At 34.7% G+C, this 12,298-nt stretch overlaps 1 protein-coding gene across 1 annotated transcript in view; it reads right to left on the bottom strand.

Annotated features, from left to right (window-relative positions):
* Positions 1-12,298, bottom strand: part of ROBO1 (roundabout guidance receptor 1) — a 406,812-nt gene that overhangs the window by 143,767 nt on the left and 250,747 nt on the right. Inside the window, exon 3 of the mRNA XM_073804384.1 lies at positions 2,605-2,762. Coding sequence (XP_073660485.1) covers positions 2,605-2,762 — 158 coding nt within the window. The remainder of the gene's footprint in view (positions 1-2,604; positions 2,763-12,298) is intronic.

Raw genomic sequence — 12,298 nt, 5'->3', positions numbered from 1 at the left:
TTTTTCTCACAAGCCACATCCAATCTCTTAGCAAATTCTGTCTGCAATTGCTTCACAGCAGATCCAGAATATAACCTCTCCTCTTCAAACTACCTCCTAAGAGAGTGGTCCAAACCACCGTTTCCCCTTTGCCTGGATTACTGCAAAAACTCCCACTGTGCTCTCCACGTCAGCTATTATCGCCCTTCACTGTGTACTGCAGAGCATGGAGGATTCTGCTGAGAAAACTCTGATGCTTTACACCTTGCTTCGAGGAAAAGCCAAACTATTTACAATGTCTACTAGGTCCTAGACAGTCTGGCTAGTTTTGGGGGTTTTAAAAAAATTTTTATTGGAGTACAGTTGATTTACAATGTTGTGTTAGTTTCTTCTGTACAGCACAGTGAATCAGTTATACATTTACACATATCCACTCTTTTTTAGACTCTTTTCCCACATAGGTCATTACAGAGTATTGAGTAGTGTTCCCTGTGCTATACAGTAGGTCCTTATAAGTTATCTATTTCATATATAGTAGTGTGCATCTGTCAATCCCAATCTCCCAATTTCTCCCTCCCCACCTTTCCCCCCGGTAACCATAAGATTGTTTTCTACATCTGTGACTCTATTTCTGTTTTGTAAATAAGTTCACTTGTACCATTCTTTTAGATTCCACATGTAAGCGGTATCATACGATATTTGTCCTTCTCTGTCTGACTCACTTCACTGAGTATGACAGTCTCTAGGTCCATCCATGTTGCTCCAGATGTGATTATTTTGTTCTTTCTTGTGGCTGAATACCGTCTGGCTAGCTGTCACCCCCGATGCTATCTCCAACAAATCTCCCCTTGCTCACTCTGCTACTCTGCTCCATCCACACTGACCATTCTGCCTGTTTATATTTTTTGAATGGTAGAGGTACACCCTGCCTTAGGGTCTTTGAACTTACTATTTTGTGTGAACACTCTTTATCCAGATACCTGTCTAGTTCCTTCCCTTAATTTTTTCACATCTTTATGTGGAGCATTTCTGGTCATTTCTATTTAAAATTGGAATTCTACCCCAATCTTTATTAATCTATCACTTCATTACTTTTTATAGGACTTATTATAGTCTAATATACTATATGTTATACTATCTATTTTGGTTTTATCTGTATAAGTAACCACAGAATATAAACTCCAGAAGGGCATTCACTGATTTTTGTTTAATGCTGCATCTCCAATGCTGAGAATTTTATCATTAATTTGTATTAAGCACAAATAGGTAATCGGGAAAGACATGAGGGAGGAGATGGATAATAATGGTTTCAATGAGTTTGAATTATTAGGGTAGGAAAATGTAAATTACAGATAATGGTCATCAAACGACTTAAAATAGTTTTTAAAGGGGAAAACATTATCTTAATTGTGCATAAGTCTAAAAGGGATCTGTTATCACTAACAGGAGAAGCATTTGGTCCCAGAATCTCTACTCCTCTGTTCCCTTAACTCTATTTCCCCGAGTCAATATTTCCAAATAGAGTTCACTTTGCTATGTGGCTCGTCAGCATCTCCTAAAAGTACAGCTAGGTCCTTCTCACTCCAATTCCTAGACTTAATCATTTGACAGACTCATTCTAATTCGGATCAATGCAGGAAAAATGCTTGATTTTCTTTCAAGGTCTCTAAATCCCTGTCCACCACAACCTTCTCTCTTTCTTTTTTTTCCTCACTATTTAATTTTCATGCTAATCTGCTAGCTGGTTATTCAGAAACAGTGCAAGCATTTATTAGGATTATGTGGTCTGTGTTATAATTTTGTTCTTCTACAACTTTAGCAGTGACCTTTGCCTTACACACACATTCTCCTGGGAAACATTAAATCTTGGCTCATAAATTCACAATAGATAGACAGTATGTGCAGAACAAAGAAAACAGAAAAGGGGAATGTTGTACAATCATAGAATCAATGAGAGCTGGTTTACTTAGGTACTTTAGTTAACACCTTACAAGATAGAAAAAGCAAAGAAGCCTCATAGAATCGCTGCTGTCAGAAGAAAACGCATCATTACTTACTACAGACAGCATACTTCTCTACTCACATCACAGCAGAAATTTGAAATCCAGTAATCTAGTCACACTATTTTATTCTGGAATGAGATCAATCCATCATTAACCATCATTCAGAATGAGATTTGATTTTTCAGAAATGATATCAAACTCTACAGAACAGAAAATCAATTTAAAAAGGAGAAAGAGATAAAAATTCTGAAGGGATTTCCTTCTGGAAATATACTGTATTTCTGAATTCTATTTATAATTTTTTTACTATACCATCTAGAAATGTGATACGCCCTGAGTGATGCAAATAATTATGTCATACACAAAAGTGTTAACTCTAAGACATTGACATAGAAATTAAAGTCTTCTTTTACTGAATAGCAAACTAAACAACATGCATTTTCCTCACTTATTTTTATGTCAACACAAGGAGAACTGAAATATATTTATTTTAAAAGAAGAATTGAAAATGGGAGTTAATGCAATCCTGTATTTGAAAGCACCTACTTTTTTCTCTTTTTCTTTCATGAAGATATACACAGTTGGATTTTAAATGTCCCCCACCGCTGGCTTAAATACTTACAGTTATTCTTTCATCTTTATCATCCAGTGGAGAGCCATCTTTTCTCCACGAAATGGTGGGCTCCGGATGGCCTCGTGGAGGCTGGCATTCCATCACTGCAGGCTCTCCCACAGCCACCATGACATCGGAAGGGTTTTGTCTGAAGTCATCCCGTAGTACTGCAGGCACAAGATTAAATCATTACACTCAATGGTGAAATATACAGTCCTTATCTCTGAACTTCAGCGAAGGAGACATTTATTATAGTAAACGACTACTAACAGCTATCTCAGTACATCTTGGAAAATCTATATCTACTTACAGACATATGCAATTTAATAATGATATCTGGCCTTAAGCACACGACAGGGATAATTTGATATTCTTCACAGGCCAGTGGGCAAGTGTTTTTTGCTGCCTAGTGCCCTCACAGTTAGCATTTGGTTTATCTCTAACTTGCACTTCTCTGTCTACTGCCTACAGTTTCTCATCCATGTGCTAATGAATATAACCAAACCCTCCTTTTACTTACATGACACGTTGGGATGATGCTTTCTGTTATTAAATGGATTACACATGCATACAAGCAAAAATATTAAAAGTAAAAATAGGGCTTCCCTGGTGGCGCAGTGGTTGAGAGTCCACCTGCCGATGCAGGGGACGCGGGTTCGTGCCCCAGTCCAGAAAGATCCCACATGCCGCGGAGCGGCTGGGCCCGTGAGCCATGGCCGCTGGGCCTGCGCGTCCGGAGCCTGTGCTCCGCAACGGGAGAGGTTACAGCAGTGAGAGGCCCGCGTACCACAAAAAAAAAAAAAAAAAAAAAATATATATATATATACACATATATATACATATATATATATATATATATACTTCCAAGCATGCATTTGACTGAGGTATTTTAAAGGTATTTCAAACTAGTGTATAACAGTATATAGTCACTATAATTTAAATATGTCCATTACAAAAACTTTAGACATACTTGCAAAGTGACTAAATTCAAAACACTGTCTGTTTTTCCATTATCACTGAGTGAGGGGCAGTGTTAAAAGGCACCAGTGATGATGACAGCATTGCTACCAACCATGTCACTTTGTATGTTCTGTACTTTTTATTTTTTGTGGATTTGGTGAGGAGTACACATTACTTCATTTAAATCTCAAACCTGCTCAGAATAAGAGATATTATTAACCCCATTTATATTATTAAACATAATTTTTTAGAGGAGGAAATAATTCATTACTATAATCCTAACTGGATACTAATATAATACTAACATACTGAGAACCAGTATTATTCACTTTGCGATTATTGGAATAAAATGTAGAAAATAAATCAAACATGTATTTCGAAAATAGTTAATACAGTATAATTGTCTTCAGTATTTTGTTAACACCAAGAAATCATGAATTATTTGGCATCAATTAGCCTTAAATCACAGCTCTGTTGTTTACGAGGTAGGTAATCTCGAACACATTACTTAATACCTCTGTTTCCATATTTACAAAGCAGGAATGGAAATACACACTTCAATACAAAATCTAAAAATGTTAGTTACCTTCCTCCCACCCCATTTTCCCCCAGTGTGTAATAAAAGGTGAACAATTTTAGTAATCTAATTTGATACTTAATATGCTCATTGGTATGTTAAGTGCACAGATTCGAAGTGATAAATATTTATCTTTAAAAATCTATTGAATTAAATATTTGATACTACAATTTTGTACTGGAATGAATGTCTTTCCATTTCAATGGCATTTAAAAATACTGTCATGGATGAAGTACTACAATGAAAAAAAAACTTACGATTTCAAAAGTCACCCTTAAATTTTGGTTTCAAAACCCCAAATAAGCTTAGAGACTTACAAAATACTATACTTTTCTCTTACAATTCTCCACTTTTCCTTCCTCTATGCCAGCTAAGTGTGTGCATACATCTGAGTAAGCCTTAATATCCACTCAACAAAACCACTTTTTAATCTACATATTACAACAACTTGGGCACAATATGACAGTATTAACACTTGGAAAATACCGCTTCAAACAGGAGATGTCTGTCCTCATTTTTGGAAAGAACAGTAAAAGGAAAAAGCAAAGGAGATATGATCACACCACACTGTTGTAAGTCTAACTCCATAGACACACTATTTACTAATAAAATACACAGACACAAAGATAAGCCTTGCTGAACTGAAAACTGCAGCTACTGTTAGCACATTATAAAAGAACAGAGTACAAAGACTTCCACTATTTATGAATTTACACTACTATTAGGTATTAAGAATACACCACAAATAAAATGTAAGGTTTATAGAAAAAGCAAATGAACTGACCTTAACAAACAGTATGTGCTTTTGCTAGATCACATTATTAATCTAAGATAACACCTCTGAAAATTTTTAACACCCTCGAAACATGCAGAAGTGAAATACTTTTCAAATTAAAATAAATAATTTGCACCACTGTTCTGTTTGGTGAGCTTAAAACCAACTTGGTAACACTATATCTTATTTACAAATTGAGATATCTCAAATAAACCAATGAAGAATAAAATGTCTTTCAAAAATATCAAAGGTCTAAGTCAGATAAATCAAGGGTTTTTTTTTTTCTTTTCCATTTACTATGTTATTTGGGTTTTTACAGTATATAATGAAAAGCTAACAAAATGTAATCCATTAAAGATTGCTGCTTAGATAATGCTCATGTAATTATTTTTGCAGCTGTGAAACACAGAACTCTAGCATTGCTTATGGCGACAGGCAACCTTGCATAAAGTTATGAATTTAAGATTTTTTTCTCTCTTCTATAAAAGCAACTCTTTTTCTTACTTGCCTTGAACATTTCCTTTTGGGGAAAAAATAGTATGTGTCACATTATAAAATGATATGAACTTCTGGTTAAACTATCCAATTTTTTTAATTCATATGTATATTTAAGAAATTAAAATAAAAATTGAATTCAAATGACTGGCAGCGTCTTGCAGAAAAAACGATGGTATCCATAAATAATCTCAAACACAGATCCTTTAAAAGAAAATCTCTCCTTTTCTTCTGTAACATGTCTACTAATCAAAGTATATTCTCAAATGTTTCTTGATTTGAATAGTATGAAATTCTAAAATATGGAACTAACTTTTGAAAAGATTTAATATTAATTTGATAACATATATAATGTATCCAAGTAGACACCACCTAAAAAGGTTGTTAAACCACAGTTCATCCTAATATCATATTTCTTCCATATTTATGTAATTGTTTCATGTTTACAGGTTGGTGCATGTAATCTGGCTCAACTGCTTTTCACTTTTTTTTCATTCTGTTCAATTAGAAAAAAAAAACATAAGCTTCATTGAATCTGAATCTCCTGAAGTTTTTGGTCTAAAAAAAAATGGCCAACTAAAGTTTATCCTTTAAAACAAAACATATAATCATTTGTCTTTCTGAAAAACCATACATCAATTTTAATACAGTTCTCAGAATAAGTAAATTTGCTTTCAGAAAAGGATTCTAAAATTCAGTGCTGACTTTGCAACCTATTTGGGTAATATTGAAAAGACAAGGGACAAAGTGAAAAAATATGTTAAATGGAAACTTTCAAATGTTATGGAGATTTTAATATTTGTAACACACTCTTTAAAAGCATTGTGGGAAATTTTAGAACTGAATGAAACATAAAGTTATAGAAAGGGCAGGAGTCTTTGACAACATCTAATCCATCCCACAAACAGAGGCAACTGAGTCCCAGCTTTGTCACTAGCCTGTGTTATTTGTCAGGAACAGACCAGAAGAAAACATCAGTATCCTGATTTCCAAGGCAATGCTCTTTTTAAAATTTTTTACCATATCACCATTTTACCGTAAAATGCAATTTTCCTAATCTTTTGTATTTCCAACAAATTCACTCCCTTACTGCAGAAGGTTTGACTCACCAGTGATTGTACATTGATGCACTGCAGTCTCAGGACTGCCCCATTTTGGTGAGGCTCAAATGCTCCTAAAATTAATTTTGTTCCCTAATCATGTGGTGAGCATATGTGAACTATAATACTCTGGCTTCATGAATCACAGAATCTTGGTGTAGTCAGGGGCCTAGGAGATGTGGGACCCAAACTTTTTCTTTTAGAAATTAATAATCTAAGGCTCCTCAGGAGGAGAGGAGCTCATCACATAAATAAGAATAATGATATTGTTAGCAATATAATAATAATGTTAGCAATGGCTGACGATTATTGAACATTTACTATGTAAGGAACCATGCCAAGTATCCACTCATTTAATCCTCAAAACAAGGCTATGAAAAAGTGACTTTATTAGTTTCATTTTACGAATGCGGAATTTGTAAAGACAGGAGCAGAGTCCACCAAGGACACTTTTCCATCAACTTGCCCACCCATCTGATCTTAACAATGTATGCACAATTCTAAATATATAGCTATTATGATATAATTAATACTTCAGCCTCTTTCCAGTAGAACCGAAGTTGAGTGAGAAATTTCCCTCTTGACACTCAAATGGCTACCTTTGAATATATTGTGTATTCTTGTATCTTCTCAGATTTTTCCACGTTTGGAAGAGGCCACTGAAGATTTTCAGTGGCATACTGAGAATTAGAAATCATCATTCAGATTACCTATGTCGTGCTTTTATTATGATTCTTCTATTTCAACAACAAAATGACTGAAAAAGCTGCACAATAAAAAGCATCTTAATTAAATATGGACATTTTAATTAGAATTTTAATGGGTATCTTGGGAAAAACAGAGGAAGAGAATATGCCATCCTGGGAATTTATTTTTCTACTTGAAAAGATAACTTTTATCAATGAAACCTCGCAGCAAATAGTAGTAAGCAGTCGACAGAGGAAGGGAAAAAAATGAATGAAACCCTTAAAAATGGGACATATTTGAGGAGAAAATAAATGTGGAAGTGTATTCCCAAAGACAACAGCTTTAAGGATGCTCAGAGACAGCCTGCCTCGGTTACAATGTACCACTTCAACTGCTTTCAAAATCACTAATCACTTCTATTGTCTTTAACTAGCAGAGATTGTATTACTCACTTCTTTGATACTTTTAGTTCGTTATCTAAATGTCTACTTAACATAAGTAAGTTGTATTTCATTTTAAAATAACTATTATTCTTTCATTTAACACATCTGTACTGAGCACATACTTGGGTGCTTGGCACCCGTGCTATAACATTTGTATTTCCCTTGCAGCACAGTTTACATCAGTGGAGAGGTAGGTCAAGAAACAACATTAATCTTCACCTTGTCAGGAAATGGTAATACAATAGGGTTTATTGCAGGTTATTTTGTATTAAGATATATGCTTTAGGAGCCAGCCAAGGAAGCATATCATAAAGGCGTAACTATTTGCATTCTTACTTTTTAAGTTCACAGCGTTACCCAGAAGAGCACAGTGTTATCTGGGGTACAAATGTTTTTCAAAACTCCTTAACATTTCTTAAAATAAAATCATAATTCCAAATGTTTAAAAGCATTCCAACCAAAGGGATGAATGTCCAGAAAGATATTTTAACCCATTAAAAAACAAAAACTAAAACGTATAAAATAATCTTTCATGAAGTATTATCTATTTTATAGGATCATATTCTAAAGCTAAGGCATTTGATATTTAAAATGATGCATGCACACATCAATTCTGTATAAAGTTATGATTTAGTCATGATCATTTCCTAAAGGGTACATATTTACTTTTTAAAATTTGACACTGAAAAGATCTATGAATGCTCTTCAATAATTATGTCATCTTCCACTTGTGTTTTTTGTAGCATGCAACTTTATTTTGAAACCTTAAATTATACTTTGGTTAAGATCCTGGAAGAAAGTATGCTAGTAAAAGCACTTATTTTCTCAACTACTGCAGCTTTTCAAGATTCACAAACCTCCTATGCTCTACCCTAGGAAAGCAGTACTTTTATTAAAAAAAATTATACATTCTGAAAAAGTGATATAGTATGGATGGATGTCAAACATCACTCAATCTTAACTAGCACTGAATACAAAGCCCTGCAAATAGAAAGATAAGTTATTACCAAAATGAAAGTAATTAGTAGCCATTTATTGGGTTTTGTTTTAAACAACATATGATGGAGGAACAGGCTTAAACACAGTTGCATGCCTCTGTGTTCTGCCGGGCGGCAGCAATGGGGGAAAGCCATCCTTGCTCTTTTAGTGATTAGAATTACTTCCAGGTTGGGTCCAAGCTTAAACCACATTCCCATTTTGCAGAAACATGGACAGCATGGTGACACTTCCTAGGAAAAGCCCTCACAGCTCTCTGCTGTCAATGTTTCCTGGTTTCATTATTTCACTTCAGGAATCATGTGTGCTACAAGATGTACCCTAGAGTGTATTACACTGGCACCAAGTCATCAAGACAAAGGGGTGAAGTTTGGCATGCTAGATTTACGTTAAAACCTATGATGCATTCCAGAGAAAGGCGTACCTCAATAAGGATCAACATTTAAATAGTTAATATTCAGCAGACTTGCAATCTGGTAGATCATAAAAAATGAACTCCCAAAGTTAGTCAGGTTGCTAAAATCATATGTTCTCACTTAAAGATGTCAGTAGCTTACTAGATGTTTGATTTGTATACACTTTCATCTATAAATTAAATGGATTTATTAATGAAGAATGCAGCTTTTGTAAAACACCATTTGATAGAGTATTATTTGTAGATAATGTTTATTTAGGAGTCAAAAAACACAAGTCAGGGATTTTAGAATCACCCCATGTATCCCACCACTATGCTATGATTTTAATAGGTATATTCACAATGGCTCAGTTATTTCCATACAGAACAGAAACTTTTACACTCCATCTTGCTAGGGTTATTACGAAGACTAATTATTTAGTGTTTGTACAGGACTTGCCATTTATATGTGCATTACATCTGCAAAGAAGTATTACTATTAGTCACTATGTGAGGAATTGCCAAATTTCTCAGCTGCCAGTGCAAATGGAAAGGAGGACAAAGAATGCCATTGATGAGGGTTTCTAAGTGCCAGAGCAAAAGTCATATTCAGGAGTAGCCTGGCAGGGTTAAAAAAACACAGATACAATGAGACTATCTGAGGTATGGGAACCTGATTAGGGCAAGAGAGACGTGTTCTTTCTTTTATAACATCCAACTTTCTATTTAGCGCCCTGCTAAATAGAAATATATATATATATATATATATATATATATATATATATATATATATATATATTCCTTGATCAAAGGAATATACTTATCTATTTATTGTCTGGCTTTTTGTATTCAAATGTCAGCTCCATGAGAACGAGAAGTTTGTTTTTGTCACTCTATGTATCCAGTGCCTAGAATAATGCCCAAGACATAGTGGGCATTCAGAACATAAATATTTACAATACACCTTCTGAATGCTGGGTATTATATCTGAAACAGCGCTAACATCAGCGCAAGTCCTACGTTCATGGTGTGCAAGGTATGGGGAGGAGACAGATAATAGTCAAATAAACACATGCATAGATACACAGCTACAATCGTGATACATGACATGAAGGAAAGGATAGGATTGCTGTGTGAGAAACTAATGAAGGACATAATTTAAATAGCAGTTCAACTAAATCCTGAAAAATGAATAGAACTTATCCTATGGAAGTGTATTGCAGGCATAGGAAATAATCCAGGTTGAAGAAAAAAACTTTAAGAGACTCAGACTCTGGTTAGTGGGACAGGTTGACACTGGTGCACCATGAGATTGTCAGGGGAAGGAGAGGCCAGATCTGCTGCGCACAGCGGTCATGATAAAGGGTCAGCTTTTATTTTAATTCCCATGAGAAGCCACTTCTGTGGTTTTTAAGCAGAGCTGGAATTATCCTATTTAAATATTCATTTTAGTGGCTCTGTGAATGAAATGAAGAGGGAAATAAGAACTGAAGTGGAGAGACCAATTAGAAGGCTATTGCAGTAATTAAGGGGAAAAATGATGATTATTTTTATACTATTATAATGACACTGGATTTGGTACAAAAGGGAAAGGAGAGGTATACACTGAGGGTGAAAATCAAAACAACTTCTTGAGGGGTTGAAGCTGAAAGAGAGAAAGATGTCAACAGTGATACCCCAGGTTTCTGATTTGAAGAACTGAACGTGCCATTTTTAAGGGATAAGAGGACAGAGAGATAATATACAGACAAATCCTCCCATGAGGAGAATAGAAAAATAAGAAACCCATATTATCAAATTATGTGTACATATGTAAAAGTTCATAATTTGGGAGGAGAAGGATAATATGAAAATTGTTTTATTGATTAAAAATGCTATGGTTTCAAATTCTGCCCCTTAGTATTTAACACAGGACTCACATTTACCTGTTTAGACCTTTATGCTACTACACTCCAAATCTCAACTGCTCACTCATATCTCTTGATTAATTATATTATAACTATTAGGATGACAAAGTTTAATTTTGTTTGATGCATATCATTTTTAACTGACTGAAAATCTGACACAAAACTAACTGATTTTGATTATATAGGTATATATACAAATATGTGATTATACCTGTCTGTATATGTGTGATGTATATGATATATATATGATTACTAATATCTGAAATATTGTTTTGATATCCATACATTACAGCAAATTAATAAAAACTCACCTAGTCATTTTGTTCAGAGAATAAGACAACTCAAAACATTAGGGCATTTTTCCGGACTGCCATCAATTAAGCTTAATTTACTATTTATGTATAAGAGAATCAATAGCATAATAAATGTTATTACATAATTAGAATAGTCAGAAAATTCACATTTGTCAGAAGTTTCCAAAATCTCTAAAGCATAGTAAAATTCCCTGGGAAAATGCTGCATCATGAAACTATTGAGGATTTACTTGTGATTCACTCATTTGTTCATTCATTCAATAAAAGTACTATTGTACTAGGAGGTGGTGGCTAATAAGATAAACAAGACATAGTTGATCTATGCTTTCAAGGCACTTATTTGGGTTTTTTCTTTCTTTCTTTCTTTTTTCCTCTTTTGTCACAGAATGCCTCGTTCAACTGAAACTTTAGACAAAGGTTTAACATGCAAAATAGATCAAGGGGATAATGTCGACTCCTCCAACTGTGGCTGCCCTGCAGGGGAATTCAGGTCTAGCGGTAAACTGACATATGGGAGAGTACATAAATTTCCCCAGCTCCTATAGCTATATTGTATGTAGCTGGTTAAGTGATAACCCTGGATTCAGGTTTGGACCTGGATTCAGTGGGATACCAGAGCCTACATTTTTAGCACTAAACCCTAGTGGCTTTTTAGGAGATAGATAGATATTCAGACCTGAGTTTGTCTCCTTGGCAGTTTATAAGAGAACTCCACTTCTGTGCCATTTCAAAATGCATCCAGCTTTCACTGTCATTTCGAACTGAAAAGTGGAGTCGTCATTCCTTGCCTCTAAAATAATGCATAAAATAGGCCTGTATTACTACAGCTTCTAAAACCATAAACTTATACAATCTAAGTGCAACCTCCCCCACTTCCACCGCCACCCCCAATTGCAAATGAGGACCTGAAGTCAGGTGCTAAATAAAACGATTCAAGGTTGTACAAATGAGGACCTGAAGTCAGGCGCTAAAAGGATTCAAGGTTGTACAGATGAGGACCTGAAGTCAGGCGCTAAATAAAAGGATTCAAGGTTGTACAAATGACGACCTGCAGT

Source organism: Tursiops truncatus, chromosome 4 (genome assembly GCF_011762595.2).
Source record: "Tursiops truncatus isolate mTurTru1 chromosome 4, mTurTru1.mat.Y, whole genome shotgun sequence".
NCBI classification, from domain to species: domain Eukaryota; kingdom Metazoa; phylum Chordata; class Mammalia; order Artiodactyla; family Delphinidae; genus Tursiops; species Tursiops truncatus.
Note: the sequence above shows the minus strand (reverse complement) of the source record. Positions and strands in the feature narration are given on the sequence as shown.